The 23278-nt window shown below is 37.6% G+C and overlaps 1 protein-coding gene and 1 pseudogene across 1 annotated transcript; one reads left to right on the top strand and one right to left on the bottom strand.

Moving 5' to 3' along the window:
* Window positions 1-12953: 12953 nt before the first annotated feature.
* Window positions 12954-15283, top strand: LOC113261894 (olfactory receptor 11L1-like; annotated as a pseudogene).
* A 6804-nt stretch (window positions 15284-22087) lies between these two features.
* Window positions 22088-23026, bottom strand: LOC113261423 (olfactory receptor 2A12-like). Its single transcript, XM_026507545.3, has one exon. It carries the CDS (start codon window positions 23024-23026, stop codon window positions 22088-22090), a length of 939 nt encoding a protein of 312 aa, XP_026363330.2.
* Window positions 23027-23278: the final 252 nt, after the last annotated feature.

The raw sequence follows: 23278 nt of genomic DNA, 5'->3' as shown, positions 1-23278 counted from the left end.
TTTTCATAGGAGTAATAATTCATCATATAGGATATACAGGTATTCACAAAGAAGGAATGCGGAAGTTTATAAATATATATTTAGCCTTCCACAAACAATCTTAGCAAATATTTTGAACTTCAATTTCCTGATAAAAGAAACCATACTCCAGTCACTTCCAGGTACATCTGGTAACAAGTGTTCTCAATTTCTTCAATATATGTCGGAGCCCATCAGGATTTGATACCTGCCTTTTCCAAACCTGGGTCTTTGGGCTTATCATTTTTTTTTAAAGATTTTATTTATTTATTTGACAGAGATAGAGACAGCCAGCGAGAGAGGGAACACAAGCAGGGGGAGTGGGAGAGGAAGAAGCAGGCTCATAGCGGAGGAGCCCGATGTGGGGCTCGATCCCAGAACACCGGGATCACGCCCTGAGCTGAAGGCAGACGCTTAACCGCTGTGCCACCCAGGCGCCCCTGGGCTTATCATTTTTGCCTGGAAAATGGGCACACTGAGGAAGGGGAAAGGAGAGGGAGGAGGCATCAGCCCACAGTCACCCTGGATTAACTTCAGTCGAAGTGTGCAATTACTTTTTCTTATCTTGGAAAACTGGAACTTATAGCCACAGACTTGAGTGTATCTTGCTGACTCCAGCCATTCTTCACCTCCATGGCAAACTGAACATTTATTCTCTGAATGCACAGTCTCTTTATAAGTTCCATCCCATTTTTCTCTAGGAAAATGTGATTGTGTTGATAATGCTTCTGTGATAGTTTCAGAAATCTAGGAAATGTGGGGTTTTTACTAGGCTTTCTATGTCCCTTTATCCCCATATAATCTCTATTTTTATTCCCCTTTCCATTTGATAGGAGGCATATCTGATGTGCTGCAACAGGAACAGCAGGAGGAAATAGTCCCGAAGCCACATCTACACCACTACAAGAGCAGCCATTGAAAGCTTTCCACAAACTTTCCCATTTACCTGGACATTACACAAATTTCTCTGTTCTCAAGAAAATCCCTTTTTATGTTTTTTTCCCCCTTAGTTTACTTTTCAAGTGTTTATTTAAATTCCAGTTAGCACACAGTGTAATACTTGTTTCAGGTGTAGAATTTGGTAATTAAACGCTTAACACACAACACCCTGTCCTCATCACAATAAGTGCCCTCCTTGATGCCCATTACCTGTTTAACCTAACCTGGCACCCATCTCCCCACTGGTAATGATCAGTTTGTTCTCTATAGTTAAAAGTCTATTTCTTAGTTTACATCTGTTTTGTTTTGTTTCTGTTTTGTTTCCTAAATCCACATAAGAGTGAAATTATTAGGTATTTGTCTTTCTCTGATTCATTTCATATAGCGTAATAGACTGTAACTCCATCCATGATGCTGTAAATGGCAAGATTCCATTCTTTTTTGTGGCTAATATTCCACTGGGTATATATATTTTCATTCATCAACTGACAACAACTTCTCTATTGTAGATAATGCTGCTATAAACATCAGGGCAAGTGATGTAGTTTTTCATTCTTTGGGTAATTAGCCATAAGAACAATATTGGATCATATCTTACTTCTATTTTTTAACTTTCTGAGGACCCTCCATAGTGTTTTCCAGATGGACTGCACCAGTTTGCATTCCCACCAAAAATGTAAGAAGGTTCCCCTTTTCCACATCCGTTCCAACACTGGTTGGTTCTTGTGTTGTTGATTTTAGCCATTCTGACAGGTGTGAGGTGGTATTTCATTGTAGTTTGTCTGTTTGTTTTGGTTTATTTATTTATTTATTTTAGAGATAGAGAGAGTGCCAGCAGTGGGGAGGGGGAGAGGGAGAGAGAGTCCCAAGCAGACACCAGGCTGAGTGTAGAGCCCAACTAGGGCTTGCTCCCATAACCCCAAGATCATGACCTGAACTGAAAACAAGAGTTGGACACTTAACCAACGGTGCCACCCAGGTGTCCCATCCATTGTGGTTTTGATTTGTATTTCCTTGATCAGTGATACTGAGCATCCTCTCATGTATCTGTTGGCCATCTCAATGTCTTCTATGGAAAAATGTCTATTCATACCTTCTGCCATTTTTCATTTAGATTTTATGTATGTATGTACGTACGTATGTATGTATGTATTTAGAGCATGTGAGTGGAGGGAGGGGCAGAAGGCAAGAGAGAATCTCAAGCAGACTCTGCACTGAGCACAGAGCATGACATGGGGTTTGATCCCACAACCCTGAGATCATGACCTGAACAAAAATCAAGAGTCAGACACTCAACCAATTGAGTCACCCAGGCACCGCTACCAATTTTTAATTGTATTATTTGATTTTTGGATATTGAGTTTTATAAATTCTTTATATATTTTGAATACTAACCTTTTATCAAATATTCCATTTTAATTGGATTATTTGGCTTTTGGATGTTGAGTTTTATAATTTATTTACTTTAGGTACTAACCTTTTATCAAATATGTCATTTGCAAATATCTTCTCTCATTTAATAGGCTGCCTTTTAGGTTTGTCAATTGTTTCCCTCGCTGTGCAGAAGCTTTTAATTTTGTTGAAGTACCGATAGTTTACTCTTTGCTTTGGTGTCCCTTTCCTCAGGAGACACAGGTAGAAATAAATTGCTATGGGCAATATCAAAGAGGGTGCAACCTGTGGTCTCCTCTTTTTGATGGTTTCTTATCTCATATTTAAACACTTAATCCATTTTGAATTTATTTTTGTGTATGGTGTAATAAAGTGACTCAGTTTCATTTTTTTATAAGTTGCTGTCCTGTTTCCCCAACACTATTTTCTGAGACATTTTCCCATTGGATATTCTTCCCTGCTTTGTCAAATATAAATTGACCATATAGTTGCGGGTTCATTTCTGGATTTTCTGTTACCATACTGTCTTCATCACTATAGCTTTGTATTAGAATTTTAAGTCTGGAATTGTGATGTCTTTACTTTTGTTTATATTTTTCACAGTTGCTTTGGATATTCAGGGACTTTACTGGTTCCATACAAATTTTAAGATTGTTTGTGCTAGCACTCTGAAAAATGCTGTTGATATTTTATAGGGATTGCATTAAATATATAAATTGCTTTGGGTAATACAGACATTTCCACAACATTTGTTCTTCCAATCCATGATTATGGAATGTTTTGTTTTGTTTTGTTTTCCCATTTATTTGTATCATCTTTGATTTCTTCTGTCAGTATTTTATAATTTTCAGAGTACAAGTATTTCACCTCTTTGGTTAGGTTTATTCCTAGGTATCTTATGTTTTTTGGTACAATTGTAAATGGATTGATCCCTTGATTTCTCTTTCTGCTGCTACATTATCGGTGTATAGCAATGCAACAGATTTCCATACTTTTATTTTGTATTCTGTGACTTTACTCAGTTTGTGTATCAGTTCTACCAATATTTTGGTGAAGGTTTTTAGGTTTTCTATATAGAGTATCATGTCATATACAGCTATTGAAAGTTTTACTTCTTCCTTGCCTATTTGGATGCCTTTTATTTCTTTTTTTAAATTTATTTTATTTTTTACTTTTTTAATGATTTTATTTATTTATTTGACAGAGGGAGAGAAAGAACACAAGCAAGAGGAACAGCAGGCAGATGGAAAGGGAGAAGCAGACTCCCCAGTGTGGGGATCCATCCCAGGATCCTGGGATCATGACCTGAGCTGAAAGGAAATGCCTAACTGACTGAGCCAGCCAGGTGCCCCATTGTTTCGTCTAAAAAAATATATATTTATTTATTCGATATATAGAGAGAACTAGAGAGAGAATACAAGCAATGGGAGGTGCAGAGGGAGAGGGAGAAGCAGCTTCTTTGCTGAGCAGGGAGCCCAACATAGGGCTCAATCCCAGGACCCCAGGGTCATGAATTGAGCCAAAGGCAGACACTTAACTGAACCACCCAGGCACCCCCCTTTTATTTCTTTTTGTTACTCATTGCTGTAGCTACAACTTCCAATATGTTAAATCACAGTGGTGAAAGTGGAAATCCCTGTCTTGTTCCTGACCAAAGAGGAATAGCTCTCTGTTATTCTCCATTGAGTACCATATTAGCTGTGGGTTTTTTATAGATGGCCTTTATGATGTTGAGGTATATTTCATATAACGTTACTTTGTAGAGAACGTTTATCATGGATGGATATTGTACTGTGTCAAATGCATTTTCTGCATCTATTTAGGGGATAATATGTTTCTTATACTTCCTATTATTAATGTGGTATTTATCATTGATTGATATGTGGATATTGAACCATGCTTGCAGCCCAGGAATAAATCCCACTGGACATGGTGAATGATTTTTTTTTTAATGTATTGTTGGATTCTATTTGCTAGTATTTTTTTCCAAATTTTTATTTAAATTCTAGTTACTTAACATATAGTGTAATATTTAGTTTCAGAAGTAGAATTTAGTGACTCATCACTTATATATAACACTCTGTGCTCATCATAACAAGTGCCCTCCTTAGTACCCATCATCCATTTAGCCCATCCCCCATCCAGCTCCCTCCATCAACCCTCAGTTTGTTCTCTATAGTTAAGAGTATTTTATGCTTTGCTTCTCTCTCTCTCTTTTCCCTTCCCATATACTCATCTGTTTTGTGTCCTAAATTCCACATGAGTGAAATCATGTGGTATTGATCTTTCTCTGACTCACTTATTTGGCTTAGCATAATACACTCTAGCTCCATCCACCTTGTTTCAATTGGCAAGATTTAATTATTTTTATGCTGAGTAATATTCCATTGTGTATATCTATATCTGTATCTATCTATGTCTATATCTATATCATCTATATCTATCTATATCAATATCTCACATCTTATTTATCCAAGTCAATGGACACTTGGGCTCTTTCTACAGTTTGTCTATTGTTGATAATGATGCTATAAACATTGGGATGTATGTACCCCTTTAAATCTGTATTTTTGCAACCTTTGCAAAATACCAGGTAATATGGTTGTTGGGTTACAGGTAGTTCTATTTTTAATTTTTTGAGGAACCTCAATACTGTTTTCCAGAGTTTCTGCACCAGTTTGCATTCCCAACCACAGTGTAAAAGGATTCCCCTTTCTCCACATCCTTGCCAACATCTGCTATTTTCTGCATTGTTAATTTTAGCTCATCTGAAAGGTATGACATGGTATCTCATTTTTGTTTTGATTTGTATTTCCCTGATGATGATTGATGTTGAACATTTTTTAATCTGTTAGCCATCTGAATATCTTCTTTGAGAAATTTCTATTTATGTCTTCTGCCCATTTCTTGGTTGGATTTTTGTTTTTGGGGTCTTGAGTTTGACAAGTTGTTTATAGATTTTTGGATACTAACCCTTTATCAGATATGTCATTTGCAAATAACCCCTTCCATTCTGTAGGCTACCTTTTAGTTTTGTTCATTGTTCCCATTGCTGTGCAGATTTTATCTAGATGAAATCCCAATAGTTCATTTTTTGTTTGTTTCCCTTGCCTCCAGTGATGTATCTCCTTTGATGCTGCTATAGCCAAGGTCATGCTGCCTGTGTTCCCCTCTGGGATTTTCATGGTTTCCTTGTCTCACATTTAGGTCTTTCATCCATTTTCAACTTGTGTGTGTGTGTGTGTGTGTGTGTGTGTGTGTGTGTGTGTGGTGTGTAATAATGTGGTTCAGTTTCATTCTTCTGCATGTTGTCCACTTTTCCCCACACCATTTGTTGAAGACTGTCTTTTTTTCCATCGGATATTCCTTCTTGCTTTGTCAAAGATTAGTTGCCCATATACTTGTGGGTCCATTTCTGGTTTTCCTATTCTGTTCCACTGGTTTATCCGTCTGCTATTTTTTGCCAGTACCATACTGTCTTGGTGACTACAACTTTGTTATATAAGCTTGATATCCTGAATCATGATGCCTCCAGCTATTTCTTTCTTTCTTTCTTTCTTTCTTTCTTTCTTTCTTTCTTTCTTTCTTTCTTTCTTTCTTTCTTTCTTTCTTTCTCTTCTTTTTCTTTTTCTTTTTTTTTCAGGATTGCTTTGGCTATTCTGGTCTTCTGTGGTTCCATTACACATTTTAGGACTGTTTGTTCTAGCTTTGTGATAAATGCTCACAGTATTTTGATAGGAATTGCATTTTATGTGCATATTGTTTGAATTTTATAGATATTTTAACAATGCTTGTTCTTCCAATCTATTAGCATGCAATGATTTTCCATTTCTTTTTTTTTAAAGATTTTATTTATTTATTTGACACAGAGACAGCCAGTGAGAGAGACAGCCAGAGAGAGAGAGAGAGAGAGAGAGAGAGAGAGAGAAGCAGGGGGAGTGGGAGAGGAAGAAGCAGGCTCCCAGCAGAGGAGCCTGATGTGGGGCTTGATCCCAGAATGCCAGGATCACTCCCTGAGCTTCGAAGGCAGACGCTTAACAACCCAGGTGCCCCTGATTTTCCATTTCTTTGTGCCTTCTTCAATTACTTTCATAAGTTTTCTATAGTTCTCAGAGTACAGGTCTTTTACTTCTTTGGTTGGGTTTGTTCCTACGTATCCTATTGTTTTTGTTTTTTGGTGCAATTTAAAAAGAGATCAATTCCTTCATTTCATTTTCTGCTGCTTATTTATTGGTGTATAGAAATGCATCAGATTTATGTACATTTATTTTATATCCTGCAACTTTACTGAATTCGGATATCAGTTCTAGGATTTTTTTTTTTTTTTGATAGATAATTTCAGGCTTTCTACATACAGTATCATGCCATCTACAAATAGTAAATGTTGCCTTCTTCCTGGCAAATTTGGATGCCTTTATTTACTTTTTTGTTATCTGGTTGCTGAGGCTAAAAATTCCAGTAGTATGTTAAATAGTAATGGTGAGAGTGGACATGCTTGTCTTGATCCTGACATTAGAAGACAAGATCTCAGTCCTTCCTCATTGAGAATGTTATAAGCTGTAGGTCTTTCATATATGGTTTTTATGATGTTGAGTTGTATTCCATCTTCCCCTACTTCGTTGAGGGTTTTTTTTTTTTTTTTATCAAGAATGGATGCTGTATTTTGTCAAATGCTTTTTCTACATATATTGAGAAGTTCATAAGGTTCTTATCCTTTCATTTTTAATGTAATGTGTCACATTGATTGATTGATTTTCCAATATTGAACCAGCCCTGCATCCCAGGGATAAATCCCATTTAATGCAGTGAATAGTTGTTTTAATGTAATTTTGGATTTTATTTTCTAGTATCTTGTTGAGAATTTTTGCATCAATGTTCATCAAGGATATTGGCCTGTAATTCTCCATTTTAGTGAAATCTTTGTCTGTTTTTGGAATTAAGGTAATGCTGGCCTAGTAGAATGCATTTAGAAGTTTTCCTTCCATTTATATATATTTTTTGGAATAGTTTGAGAAGAATACATATTGAACTCTTCTTTTTATGTCTGGTAGAATTCTTTTGGGAAGCCATCTGGCCGTGGACTTTGTCGGGAGATTTTTGATTACTGACTCAATTTCTTTTCTGATGATGGATCTGTTCAAATTTTCTATTTCTTCCTGTTTCAGATTTAGTAGTTTCTATGTTTCTAGGAATTTATCCAATTCTTCCATATTGAGCAGTTCGTTGGCATATTACTCTTTATAGTATTCTGTTATGATTGTAATTCTGTCGTGTTTGTTGTGATATCTTCTCTTTAATTCATGATTTTATTTATTTGGTTCCTTTCTCTTTTGTTTTTGATAAGTCTGGCTAGGCATTTATCAGTTTTATTCTTTCAAAGAAGCAGCTCTCAGTTTTGTTGGTGTGTTCTACTGGTTTGTTGTTTTTCAATCTAATTTATTTCTGCTCTAATCTTTATCATTCCCCTTCTTCTGCTGGCTTTAGGCTTTATTTGCTGTTCCTTTTCTAACTCCTTTAGATGTAAGGTTAGGTTGAGTATTTGAAAATTTTCTTGCTTCCTGAGGTGGGCCTGAACTGTAATACACTTTCCTCTTAGGACCACATTTGCTGCTTCCCAAAAGTTTTAGACTGTCATGTTTTCATTTTCAATTGCTTCCATGTATTTATAATTTTTTTCTTTAATTTCCTGATTACCCATTAATTCTTTAGTAGGATATCCATTAGGCTCCATGTATTTGTGATCTTTCCAGTTTTTTTTTTCTTGTGATTGACTTCAAGTTTCACAGCATTGTGGTCTGAAAATATGCATAATATGATCTCAATATTTTTGTATTTGTTGAGGGCTGATTTGTGACTCACTATGTGACCTCTTCTGAGTTGTGACCCAGTATGTGATCTATTCTGGAGAATGTTCCACAGGCACTTGAAGACAATGTGTATCCTCCTGCTCTAGGATGAAATGTTCTCAATATATCTGTTAAGTCCAACTGGTTCAGTGTGTCATCCAAAGTCCTTGTTTTCTTGTTGATTTTCTGCTTAGGTGATCTGTCCATTGCTGTGAGTGGGGTGTTAAAGTCCTGCACTATTATTGTATTATCAATGAATATCTTTGTTTTTATTAATTGATTTATATTTTGGGCTTTCCTCAGTTTGGGACATAAATCTTTATGATACTTAGATCTTCTTGATGGATATACCCCTTATTGCGATGTAATGCCCTTCCTCATCTCTTACGAAGCTTTACAAATCTAGGGTGTCTGACATAAGTATGCTTACCCCAGCTTTCTTTTGGCATCCATTAGCATGATACATAATTCTCCATCCCCTTACTTTCAATCTGCAGTTATCTTTAGCTCTAAAATTAGTACCTTGTAGGCAGCATATGGATGGATTTTTTTTTTTAGTAAGTAGTTTTTTTAAATGATTTTTTATTATATTATGTTGGGGGGGGAATGAAGCATGAGAGACTATTGACTATGAGAAACAAACTGAGGGCCTCAGTGGATGGATTTTTTTAATCCATTCTGATTTCTTATGTCTTTTGATTAGAACATCTACCCCATTTACATTCAGAGTGATTACTGATAGAAATGAATTCAATGTCAATATGTTACCTATGAAGTTGGTGTTTCTGGTGTTGTTTTCTGTTCCTTTGTAGTTGTTGGTTTTGGTCTTTTTTTTTTTTTTTTTCACCACCTAAAGAGTTCCCTTTAATATTTCTTGCAGGGCTGCTTTAGTGGACCTTAACTCCTTTAGTTTTTCTTTGTCTGGGAAACTCTTTACCTCTCCTTCTATTCTGAAGGACAGACTTGCTGGATAATGTATTCATGGCTGCATATTTGTCCCATTCATCGAGTTCATGATAGCATGCCACTCTCTTCTGGCCTGTCAAGTTTCTTTGGAGAGATGTGCTGTGAACTTTATCTGTCTTCACTTGCAGTTTAGGGACTTTTTTTCCTCTTGCTTCTTTTAGGATTCTTTCCTTGTTCATGTATTTTGTCCATGTCCTGTGAAGGCTGGCTTTTTTTTTTTTTTTTTAATTTACTGAGAGTTCTCTGTGGCTCTTGGATCTTGATGTCTGTTCCTTTTCCGGATTAGGAAAGTTTTTGGCTATATTTTCTGAAATAAACCTTCTGCTCTTTTTCCTTTCTCTTCTTGTTCTGGGAATCCAATGGTATGAATGTTATTATGCTTTAAGGAGTGACTGAGTTCCCTAAGTCTACATCTGTGTAGACTTACTTGTGTAGACATTGTGTGCCTTACTTTCCCTGTTCTTTTCAGCTTCATTATTTTCTGTATTGTTATCTTCTAGATCACTGATTCATTCCTCTGTTTGTCCATCCTCATTCTCATTGGATCCATTTGGGTTTACATCTTGGTTATAGCATTTCAATTTCAGCTTGTGTAGTTTTTGTTCATTTTCCTTTGCAATAAGGGGTTCTCTAGCATCTTCTGTGCCTTTCTGAAGCCCAGATAGTATCCTTATTATTACTGTTTAAAATTCTGTTTCAGACATCTTACTTGTATCTGTATTGATTAAATCCCTGACTTCTTCCTCTTCTTTCTTTTAAGGTGAATTCTTCCTTCTTGTCATTTTGTCTGGGTCACTGTTTTTTGTGTGTGTGCCTTTCTGAAGCCCAGATAGTATCCTTATTATTACTGTTTAAAATTCTGTTTCAGACATCTTACTTGTATCTGTATTGATTAAATCCCATGACTTCTTCCTCTTCTTTCTTTTAAGGTGAATTCTTCCTTCTTGTCATTTTGTCTGGGTCACTGTTTTTTGTGTGTGTGATGATTAGGAAAGCCTGATGTATTCCTGCTCCTGAAAGTAACAATTATATTAAGAAGAGGTAAAAAATAAAGTAAAATAAAATAATTAAATAAGACAGCAGATCCTATTTCACTTACAGCTGAAGCTTTGTAGCACTCTATGATCAGTAGGGTTGGTGTGTGTGAAAGTTTTGTGCTGATGTTCCAGGGGCGGGGCCTGCTGTCTGATTCCCAGGTGGACTTGCCCCAGTGATGTACCTACATAGCATCGAGAGTGGGGGTTTCGTGCAAGCAGCTCTAACGTCCGCTAGGTGGCACTGCTTTGCTCACTGAAGTTAGTCAGTGTTGACGAGGAAAGTGCCTTGCCCACCTCTCTTGTCCCTGGAGCTGGGAGTTCCAGCCTGCCAATCTTCAGGAAGCCCTCACAGAAGTGCAAACTATCACCTCTCTTGTATCTTTGGCTTCTGCTAGATCCCTGCTTTCACCCTGCCTGTATCTGAGCTGTCCACCTGCCAAGTGGCACAGTACACCTGATTTATCTCAGGCTTGTGACTGGGTTTCATAACTCCAAATTTTAGAGATCTGTGTGGTGTGAACCTGTGCTCATCCTCTGGGGGAGCGTCTTTCTGCACTCTGGCCAGTGCAGGCTTGTCCCAAAAATCATTTCTGTGACCACATAGTGGTTTGAACTTTATGATAAAGTGCAACAAAAAGCCAGCACCAAGCTTTGCTGCCCTCAGCTGGTGTCTTTGTTCCCAGCTTGTGAAAAGGGCATCACAGTGGTGCTGCCAGGTCTTTCATCCCTAGAGAGGCTGTGCTGCCACTCCCAAACGTACTGCATACGGTGGAACAGTTTCTCCCTGTGTGACCCATGGGATCCTCAGATCACCTTCCGGATTCTGGGTCTCTTCCCTCCTTCCCCACCAAAGCACCACCAAGTCCTCCAGGGCATGACCCTGGTGATAGCACAGACTTCCAAAACATCAGAATTTGCACTCTTCTCCTTATGAAAACTTCATATAGTCAGCCCTCTCCTTTTCCCAATGTTTTGGGGATTTTTTTTTTCCTTATGCAATCCCCTACATGTGCTTTTGCACGCTCTCTCTCTCTCTCTTTCTCTCTTGCTCTTCCCTTTATGATCAGGGTTGCCTCTCCTTCACAGAACCCACAGTTCTTTCCTTCCCCAAATCAACCTTCTGTGGCTCCTACCTTCTACAATGTGGCTATTTTTCTACCTCTAGTTGTGCAGTTTTGTTCTTTAAGTCTTCAAAATGATTTCTTGCATCTTCAATATTATCTGATATTTATCTAGCTGTGTTTGAGGGATGAGGTAAGCTTAGGGTTCTCCTACTCCTCCACCATTTAATTCCTCGAATAGTCTGTCTTTTTATTTTTTTACCTTTATTTTTTTAAAGATTTTATTTATTTATTTATTTGTCAGAGAGAGCTAGCAAACACAAGCAGGGGGAGTGGCAGGCAGAGAGAGAAGCCTGATATAGGACTCGATCCCAGGATCCTGGGATCGTGACCTGAGCAGAAGGCAGATGCTTAACTGAGTGATCCACTCAAGTGTCCCTGTTCTGTCTTTTTAAAAGGAGAAAAAAACAGCCTGCTTAAATGCTGAGGAAATGATCCGGCAGATAGGAACCATTGCTAGTTCAGGTGAGTAAGAAAGTGTAACACGTGAAAAACTTTCCACTGTATGGGAAAGTGCAGGAACTAAAGCATGTGTGGAGGGATTTACCTTAACCCAGGAATAAACTTTTTATTTGGAGTAAGATGTAGGAAACAGATGCAGAGGAATTGAAGATTTTAGGTGGGGAATTTAGTAGCTTGAGTATCTGGATATTCCCATTGGAGGATTTCAGTTTTGTTTTTTCCTTCAGAAAAATAGATCTTTGTCTGAAGTCATAGATAGACAAGGAAGTGTTGGAAGCTTCCAAAAGAGAAAAACATATCAAATAGTCACTGAGGGAAATGGAAGAATAAATAGATGAACAAAAGTTTCCACAGCACTAAAGACACACTGGAGTTAATGGTTATGAATTTTAAATGACAACATTATGTGTGTCTCTCATCTCCTTTATTTCAGAGAAGCTCAGTTATCACAGGTGGATGTTGCCTTTAATCAGGACTGGCTCTTAAAATAAATGAAAGGAAAACAAAGAAAGGTGACATGTTGAATGCATACAAGATACATGCTCAGTGGCAGAACATGGTATCCATCCAACAAGACAAGAAAGGATGCCGATGGAGGTACAGGTTCGCTCAGCACAAAAAGCTACACAAAGAGAGAGAGAGAGAGAGCACAAGGTACCCATAATACTGTTTGAGAAGAGAATGAATAAACTTCCCTAAGATGTCATAGGAGATATGGTATGGCTGATTGTTTATCAGACAAACCCATATGTATGGAAAGAAAGTCATTGATTTCATATATGTCTGCTTTTAAAAAGAATTGTTATTATTCTTAGTTTCCAAATTTGGTTTCCATCAGAGGTGTTTTTTGGTATGTTCTTTTCTTTTCTTTCCATTTCTTTTCTTCTTCTCTTCTTTTTTATCTTTGGGCCTGAGACTTCTAAATTTCAGAGAACAAAATCAGTGGAATTTGCTGAGGTTCTTTCTAAGATCTAACATCCACATTCAGCTTGTGATATCAAAATATTTTTTATAAAATCAAGGTGGACTTAACATTTGTTCCTGTAAAGTGTTGTACACAAAGATCTAAACTATTTTTAAAAATTAATCTCTAAACTGCTAAACATCAATAGCTACAAATATTTGGATGCCTTGTGTACAATTTTTCCAAAATATTTTCCCTTCCACAGGCAATGAAGCCCCCAAATATGTCCAATGTCACTGAGTTTCAGCTTCTAGGATTCCAGAAAAAATTTGAATGGCAGACATTGGCTTTTAGCCATTTCTCTGTTCATCTTCTTTCTCATGATCACAGGGAATGTTGTCATTATTGCAGTGGTGAGCCAAGACCAGCGACTACACTCACCTATGAAGATATTTCTCAACTATCTTTCCTTTCTGGAAATGTGATATACATCCACTATTGTGCCCCCTCTCTTAGCCATTTTTTTTTCTCCCATGGCCAAGCAATCTCCTTCCCTGCCTGTACAGATGGCACAGCTTCATTTCTTTGTGTTCTTTGGTGCTACTGAGTTTCTTTATTCTGGCCACGATGACCTATGACTGATATCTGGCCATCTGCAGCCCACTCCACTACTCTTTCCTGATGAGTCCTGAGATCTGCACCAGATTGGTGGCAGTCTCCTTGTTGACAGGTGTTGGCACAGGATTTCGGCCCTCCCTAATGATTTCCAAGTTGTATTTCTGTGGTCCTAACCAGATCAATCATTTCTTCTGTGACCCCTCTCCCGTCATGCAGCTCTCATGTTCCAGTGTGTATATCACCAGGATGGCCATCTTTATCCTGTCAACTGCAGTGCTGTGCATTTGATTTCTTCTTACACTTGTGTCCTATGTTTTCATTGTGCCCACAGTATTGAGAATTCCTTCAGCCTCTGGCCTGATGAAGACCTTTCCCACATCTGGCTCCCATGTGGATGTTGTCACTACTCTGGGACCATGATCTCCATGTATGTTTACCACAATGACCACCTGTCACCTGAAATCAACAAGATCATTTTTGTCTTCTACACTGTGGTGACCTCTCTGTTGAACCCTGTTATCTATAGCTTGAGGAACCAAGAATTCAAAGAGGCTGTTAGAAAAGAAATGGGGAAAAAATTGTGGTATCTATGGAATAAGAGTGAAGGGGAGTTTGGTGTGTGTGTGTGTGTGTGTGTGTGTGTGTGTGTGTGTGTTAAGGAAAATTAGCACAGAATATATAATGGATTAAGTTTGGGAATATGTGAGTGCAGCTTCAGAGCCTTCAAACTATAATGGCATCCTTGATGCTATGTTGAATTTCATAACCCATAATGAAAGAGTTTCTTCATGGCCCCTTTCCAACAACTGCTCAGAAGATAAATTGCCTCTACCAAATAATTTTGGGGGCATTTTTGTCCTTTGGCACTGTTTTCCATCTTCTGGTGAGATTCTAATCATGTGACTCGAGGGCATGATGATTTCACACATTATTTTTAGATTTTACAGGAGAATTTCTCCTGAGTTCATAAAGGATATGTATAGAAAGTTATACATCTTTTAAATACTGGTAGGAAACTGGCCTTATAGATTCAATTCTTTGTGCTACTGGGACCTTTTAAATGCCTGTGGAATAAATAAATGAAAAAAGAAAAGATATATAAACTATTGTTGACATAAACTATCTCCTCATGACAAGAACAAAGGATTTTTGAAGTGCCAAAGGTTTATCTATAGGAACTTAGACATTTTAATGTTTTCTGTTTAATAAAATCCTAGGAACAGAGGAAGGATGGAAGGAGTAAGACAGAGGGAGGGAGTCATAAGTGGAGGGGAGGGACAGATGGAGAGGGAAGGAGAGAAAGGGAGAACAGGAGAGAGAGAAAGACAAAAGACAGAGAGAGAGAAAGGGAAAGAGAAAGAGAGAAGGGGAAAAAACAAAGAAATAAAGTAAGGAAACTAGGGAAAGGGAAAAAAAGAAGGGAAAAGGAAGAAAAGGGAAGGGAACAGATAGGAAGACAGGACGGCAGGAAGAAAGGAATAAAAATTTCTTTTATTCATCCAATGTTTAGAAGACCTCTGGTACTCCTGCCTACTATCTCATTCATTAATTCCACAATTATTTTCAAGCCCTTTACATTTGCCATCCTCTTGCTGCAGTCTGAATTGACCAGGAACACAATGTTAAAGAAATGGCCAAGGAAGATTTTGTCTTAATGGAGCCTCTAGTTTTGAGGGAGAGAGATATATGTAATGACTTATAAAAGGAATAACGGATTTATGTTTATTTGTGGTGTTAGCTGTGAAACAGTAAAGTATAAGCTGGTGTATTTACATGGAACAATAAGGTCTGAATCAACATAGAGCTCTAGGAAAGCTTTCTATGTTGATGTTGTACTTTAACCTACACTTTACAGATGAGAAGAATAAGAATGGAAGTAGTATCCCAGGCAGAAAACATGGTGTGAATGTCAGGAGAAGAAACCTGGGGAGCGTGGGGATGGAGGGAGGAGATGAGTTTGTAGAGAAAGACAAGAGTTAGTTTCTGACGGTCATTAAAAGCCCTACAAGGGATTTTGCATTTTACATTAAGACAGATGATGAATTATCAAAGGATATCAAATAGGAGCTGACATGATATATTCTGCATTTGCAAACCTCACTGCTGTTTAGAGAAAAGAGTGACAGAAAGCAAAAGTTGCTGGTGTCATAGCATTAACCCACATGGGAGAGGAGCCTGGCTTGATTTTAGGTTTGATGATGCCTCACAGATGGTAAGGCTAAGAGTGAAAATTCTGGACTCATTTACTCACTCCCATGAGTGGGGCCAGTTTTTAGTCTGTTCACAGCTTACTAATACATTTGTGATATGTTCCACATCAATCCCTGAGCTTTAGGGGTAAGTGCACTTTAACTCTTTGGCACATGTTTTTGGTTCTTTTGGTTCTTCTGATTCTTTCAAATGATCCATTGGAATCTGAGCTAGGACAGGAAGTGGATGGCTCTTATGTACAGAGAACAAACTGTGAGTGGTAGAGGTGAGGCAGTAGGGGGATTTGTTAAATTGGTGGTGGGTATTAAGAAAAGAAGTTGTTTTGATGAGCACTGGGTGTCATATGTAAGTGATGAATTTGCTAAACTCCACTTCTGAAACTAAAAACAAACAAACAAATATGTATTTTTAATTTCCTTTATTGTGTTGTGTTTTTTTTTTTTTTAATCTCTGATTGGTTCTTTTTTATTTCTGTGTTAAGAGTCTCACTGATGGGGTGCTTGGGTGGCTCAGTCAGTTAACCATCTGCCTTTGGCTCAAGTTATGATCCCAGGGTGCTGGGATAGAGTCCTGCATTGGGCTCCTTGCTCAGCAGGAGCTTGCGTTTCCCCTATGCCTGTTGCTCCTCCTGTTTGTGCTCTCTTTCTTTTTTTGTCTTTCTGACAAATAAGGAAAGAAAATCTTTCAAAAAAATAAAAAAAAAATGAGTCTCACTAATGCCCTTCACTCTTTTCTCAGGTCCTCTGAATATCTTTATGATAATTTAAATAATCTCTCAGGCATATTACTTATTTACATTTTGCTTTGGTCTCTTGCTGTGGTTTGGTCCTGTTCTTTCATTTGGCAGATTTTCCTCTATGTCTTCATTTTGTCTAACTTTTATGTGTCTGTTCCTCTGTGTTAGGAAAGTTAGCTACACCTGGTGCTTCAGGAGTTTCTCCTTATGTGTGTTGTGTGTGCTTTGCTTTTGAGTCTTGGCCTCTTTTTCCTTTAGTCCAATGATCTACAGAGGCCCTATTTGCCTATTATAGGCAAGGGTTATTCCCCAGTAGGGATGGGACATGTTTTAACAAAGTGTGTTGTGGTCTGCTTGGGAAATGAGACCTGCACCACTGCTGCTAGAACTGAGGTCCCACAAAACATGTTGATCAGGAGACACGGTGTTAGCATGGTTTGTGCTGGTGTTTTGAGTCAGGGGCCTGCAGTGCAGGGACTAAAAGGAGCATGGCTTAGAGGGTGGCATCAGAGGTGATGCATGAGTGTGTGTGTGTGGGGAGGCTTGTTGTAACTAAGTTAAGTAAGCAGCGTAGGCCTAGAGCTGGTTCCTGCAGGAGACCATTGTTTATGTTGGGATTGGGAGAGATCAATGGCACCTGCTACTTCCTTTGTTCCTGGAGGGGTCTCCATGTGATCCCTGTCTTTCTGGGCCATGCTCTGAGATGAGAAAATCACTGCCCCTGGAGTTTTTCAAACTGCTTGCTCTACAGTATATCTGCAGGGGCTGTTTATAGTGTTGTTTCTTTAAGTGTGAGAACCTGACTTCCTAATGTCCTCTGGGCCCGCAAAGCCTAAACCACTGATTTTTAAAATTCTAGGCTTTAGGTCCCAGTGGTTGTAAACTAATGAGATTCAGTCTGTCTGCCTTTCAAAGTGAAAAATTATGGAGATTCATACCCCCCATTTGTAGGCTCCTTTGTGTGAATGTCTGTTTTCCACCTTTCTCTGTGCCATCAGCTCCCTCCCCGCTGTGACCAACCAGAGTCCGTTTTGCTCCCAGAAGTCATCACCCTTCCTACCTTCTTCAATGTAGATTCTTCTCTACCTTTATTTATGACATTTGTTCTGCCAGTCTTTGGGTTGTTTTCTGGGTTATTTTCACTGCTGTGAAGGTTATCTAATTGTATCTGTGGTACAAGGTAAGTTTAGGGTTCTCCTACTTTGCCATCTGCCCAGCAAACCTGAAAGATTGAATTCTTTTATCCGAATGTCAAGAACAAAACAAATTAAGGATGGGTTCACTTTTGTCACTTTTATTCAACATAGTATTGGAAATAGCAGTTGGAGAAATTAAACAAGCAACAGAGAAGATCTATACACACAGATAACATAATCTTATATATAGAAAACCCCAAATAATATATTAAAAAGTAACAGAATTAATTAATCCAGCAAATCATTTATGGTATAAGATTAATATCTAAAAAACAGTGTGTGACTATGTGCTAGAAATGAATAATCTGAATATGAAATTGCATGGGTAATTTTGTATGTCAACCTGGCTGGGCCACAGTGCCCAGATATGTGGTCAAATATTAATCTAGATGTTTAACAATTAAATGAGATTAACATTTAAGTCAGTGGAGTTTGAGAAAGCAAAATTTTATTCCATGATGTGGGTGGGCCTTATTCATTTGGAGGCTTAAATGGAACAAAAGATTGAACTCTCTTGACCAGGAGGGAATCGCTAGCAGAAGATCTTCAAACATTAACTACAGCAGTAGCTCTCTTTAGTTTTTCAGCACACTGGACCACCTAGCAGATTTTGGACTTTGACTTGCAAGCCTCCATAATCACTTGAGAAAATTCCTTAAAATAAGTTTCAACATGGACGGGACTGGAGGAGATTATGCTAAGTGAAATAAGTCAAACAGAGAAAGACAATTATCATATGGTTTCACTTATTTATGGAACATAAGGAATATCAGGGAGATCGGTAGGAGAAGTGATGAGGGAACAGAAGGCTGGCTGAAGACAAAGTAGAAGCTGACACCCTACAACCCCCATCCCCCACCATACATGCAACATTCCTCGGCACTCCTGGCTGCCCTAAAACTAAGGAAAGGAAAAAAAAAAACAAAAAACAAATGGTGAACTGACAGAGATCACAGCCCTGCAAGACCCATAAGTCAGTTTTCTGAAGCCCTAACATTACCATCCCCTCCATAAAATTGAGGGAAGCTGAGGCAGAAGGAAATGTAAATAAAATGGAATTTCTTTGGACCTGCAACTCATTGATAAGATCACAACGATAATGTGGACAGCCTTGGCTTGACCATGGTGGGGCCTCCAGTGTCCTGCGAGTCTTCTTTGACATATGAAAGTGCTTTCTCAGCCTCCCCTATTCCTCACCTCCCCCAACCCCATGGTATATAATCAGCCACCTCTCACAACCCGGGGCAGCAGCTCTTTCTGCCCACAGGTCCTGTCCCCATGCTTTAATAAACCACCAATTTTGTACCAAAGATGCTTCAAGAATTCTTTCTTGGTCATTGGCTCCAGAAGCCACCCCACTGAACCTCACCTATATTCCACAACCTCATCAGAAGGAAGGGAAGAATGAAGGGGGGGCTAAACAGAAGAGGGAATGAACCACAAAAGACTATGGACTCTGGGAAACAAACTGAGGGCTTCAGAGGGGAGGGTTGTGGGGGACTGGGCTAGCCCAGTGATGGGTATTAAGGAGGGCACACACTGCATGGAGCACTGGGTGTTATACGCAAACAATGAATCATGGAACACTACATCAAAAACTAGGGATGTACTATATGGTGACTAACATAACACAATAAAATTTTTTTATTATTAATAAAATAAATAAAACTTAATTAGATAAAAAAATTTTAAAAAGGGGAAAAATCCAAACAAACAGGAAAACAGATACAATAAATATATTTTCCTGAGTAAACATCATTAGTTCTTGATACTGAAGACATTACTTAAAAGACACTAAAATTTATGTTGCCTCCAAGTATTCACAATGAATTAAAATTTTACTTGATTAGATCCTACAACTGTTAATTATAAGCCCATATCTTTTAGAAACACACACACACACACACACACACTGCAAGTCTTACCTATTTATAACCTAAAAAGAAAGAACTTAGTGGGCCTATAATTTACTTATGTATTTAACCAGTCAGCTCCTCTCAAATCATCTAACTAATGTGTTTACAGATCCAATATCATGTTCAAATCTAAAAAAAAAAAGTCTCTTCATTTGTGTATGAGACAGTGTATTGAGGCAAAATGAAGAAACTTCTTTTCTTCCCATGATCTCATTAAGACTTGTGGAAGGCCTATGCTAATTACTTGAGCAGGAAGTTTCTCATAATTAAACCTTAGGGAAACTGACTTCCCTCCGCATTGTCTTCTCATAATTGCATGCCCTTGTCCTTTTGTATTCTTGGCTATGGTTTCCAGTAACAGACCTGTTGTTTGCAAAGTTGCTTAAATTACCAAAGTCAACATATCATCAATAGCCAGCACAAAATTTATTTTTGATGTGGGAAAAAAATTTTTGGTTTAACCAAAGATAAGAGTGACTTAATCAGGTATTTACTGGGTTAAGTGGAAAATTTAGTCAAAGTCAGATTGTTTCCCAAAGCTTTGAACAGTGATAATAATTTAATAAATTAAATGTATACATTTTATGTTTTTATATGAATCCAGATGAGTAACAAACAACAGTGATCTCCGGAAACAGACAAAATTTACATTCTCAGTAAGTTTTCTTTTTTTTCTTTTTTTAAGATTTTATTTATTTATTTGACAGAGACAGCAGCAAGAGAGGGAACACATCAGGGGGAGTGGGAGAGGAAGAAGCAGGCTCCTAGCAGAGGAGCCTGATGTGGGGCTCGATCCCAGAACACCAGGATCATGCCCTGAACTGAAGGCAGATGCTTAAAAACTGCGCCACCCAGGCACTCCTAAGTTTTCATTAAGATATAGCTGAACATTCAATATGAAATTAAAATAGAGGGAGTTGGTGGGGAGGTCTGTAAGTTTTCTAAGAAAAAAATTACTTGTAATCAAAGTCTTTATTGATCTGTAACTACTATTTCCTCTCAGTATGTTCTGCTTGTTGGAGAAATGGTTGTAAAAGCAGGATATGATGCTATCATGTGTTCGGTTTTGATGACAACGTATTGGATCACTACAGTGATTGCATTGCTTTTAAGTAAAGTCATTAATATGGAGACACTGCAAAATGAACTTGGTACAAAGAAGACCACACATATGCATTTACACAATGTTTCCATGGAGCCCTAGGTATTGCAAAAAATATTACAAATCAGACAGTTATTGCTTCACTCCACATTAAGATTTGTTTCTCTTTTTTCTCTTATGTATTATATATCAGCATATGATAAAATTTGATGATAGAGACAGAAACTACTCTTTCTTCCATATGTAAGAATTAAATTTTTTTAAAGAAGTCAGAGGACTGCCATACAGGGATAAGCATCAGTCATTCTCTGGTACTCAGGTATACAATAGGTCAATTAGAGACATTAAGTACTTTGGCCCTCATACTTATTAAAGTATGGATAGAATCTCTAGATTATTCTATGTGTACTAACTTTGGAATGAGGAATTTCCACTTTCATGAAAACATCAATTTCCACAAGAAATTAGAAAAGAGAGTCTGAAAAGATGTTTATGTAGTGTAATTACTGTACATTTCTTTTCTTTCTATAAAATTGTGGAATCTAGCACAAAGTTCTTTTCTTTTTTTTCAACAGCATATGGAAAATGATCTTATCTAGTGTGTTTTAAGCCTCTCTTTTATTTTAGGTGTATTTTATGTGTTCACCTTTACACTCCTATACATTGCATTACCTGATTTTTCAAGAGGGAAATTAAAGCACAGAAAACATTTTGATAAAAGACATATAGCAAATAAGTGATTGAACCTAGGATTAATTCTACGGTTGACCTCCAAATTCAGCAATGTTAAACTATTTAATATATGACTCCTTAAGATACTATAGTGGCAAATCTGTAGCCAATATGTTTAAATATCTAAAAAGTTAATAAATTAAATTACTGTTAGTATTTATTCTTGCAAGCTGCCTTCCATATGGAGATAACTAAAATTTAAGGAATTGGGAAGAGTTTTTCTTTGGTTTTCAAATTCAAAAAATCATACCCTTTTCCTAAAATTAGAGATCACAAAGGTAAAAGTTTAAAGAAAAAATAAAACCAAAAAAAAAAAATACAGTGTTTTATACTTCTTTAAAAAACTCTCATCAGTAATTTCAAATATATTTCTCTTTTGTAAGAATTAATGATATATGTTTTTCAGAATTTGCACTGCCTTTCATTTTATCCAGTAAAGATCTGAGACTCATATATTCAGGCTGAAACCCTGGAAAAGATGGAGCTTATTAGTAAATTAAAGTAAGAATGAGCCACCTTGTTGTAATTTGACACCTTGCAAAATAAATGGAAAAATAGAGAATAAAATATTGTAAAGTCAGTGACTGCAGGGTATGGCAATGTGTTGACCTGGAAGTTCATGGTGCAGTTAACAACATATTTCATTGAGCTGATACAGCAATGTTCTGACACATCATAAACAATTATCCATACATGCTCACTCATAGGAGAAACTTGAACTGGAAACACTTGAGATTTGTAAAAATGTGATGACTGCTTTTATCTGAGAGTCTGCCAAATCCAAATTATTTGGGATGAAGTTTAGTCTCATAGTATTTGGATATGAACACAGGCTAAAAAAAAAAATGTAAGCATTGCCTTTAACTTCTAAAGATTCTATTCTGTGATTTGTTATTTTGTTTCATTTTTGTATCTTCCCATGACTCTTCTCATACCCTCTTTGACTTCCTTGTTCCTTAGGCTGTAAATGAAAGGATTCAGCATAGGGATGATGACTGCATAGAGCACAGAGATGAGTTTGTCTCCCTCTGCTGAATAGAGGGACTTGGGTCTCATGTACCGGATCAATCCAGTTCCATAATATATGGTCACCACAATCAGGTGGGAAGTACATGTAGAAAAGGCTTTTTTCTTGCCTTTAACAGAATCTATTTTCATCACAGCCACCAAGATGCGAAGGTAGGAGAGTATAATGAGGAGGAAGGGGAATAACACCGTTCCAGCCCCTCCTATGGCCATCACAGTCTCCTGCAGGGATGTAACAGCACAGAACATGTGAAGAAGAATGGGCAATTCACAGAAAATATAGTCAACAACATATGGACCGCAGAGTGGAAGAATTATGAGGTAGAGAGGCACCACTGAGGCAAAAAAGCCAATGATCCAGGCCCCCAGAGCCAATGTCATGCACACAGGCCAGATCATGATGAGCAGATATCTCAGTGGGTAACAAATGGCCACATAGCGATCCAGTGCCATCACTGCAAGGAGAAAGCACTCAGTTGACTCCAGGAATAAGGTGATGTAAGTCTGAGCAATACAGAAGTTGTAAGATATGACTTTCCTGCTTGCAAGAAAATTAAAAAGCATCTTGGGGACCACAACTGTGCTAAAAAATATGTTGAGAAAGGCCAGGTGACAAAGGAAGATATACATGGGTGTCTGGAGAGAGGAATCTACGGCGACTAAGATGATAACAGCTGTGTTTCCAAAGAGATTTGCCGAGTAGACCAGAGAGAAGAGAAAAAAGAGTGGAAGCTCAGTCTGGGGGTGATTGGAAAATCCTACAAGGACAAGCTCAGTGATCGTGCTGGAATTCTCATGACTCATTTTGACTATTGAAAGTTTCCTGCTAAAATGAGAGGGAAGCAAAAGCCAAAAATGTGCTTATTTTAAAATAATGAGATTAAAACAATTATCTTGTCATATCAACTACAATGTTCAAATTAAATGAATCTTAATAATCTTAACACTTATTTGTGAAATTTCATTGGACAAATATTTTATTCAAAGGAATAAGAATATCAAATTACAGTCTGCATCATGCAACTGCCTGTTTTTGATGAATTTCGAGTTTTCAGT

The sequence above is a fragment of the Ursus arctos genome, unplaced genomic scaffold, assembly GCF_023065955.2.
Source record: "Ursus arctos isolate Adak ecotype North America unplaced genomic scaffold, UrsArc2.0 scaffold_5, whole genome shotgun sequence".
Classification (NCBI taxonomy): Eukaryota; Metazoa; Chordata; class Mammalia; order Carnivora; family Ursidae; genus Ursus; species Ursus arctos.
The sequence above is the reverse complement of the archived record's forward strand: the minus strand, read 5'-3'. Positions and strand labels throughout refer to the sequence as shown.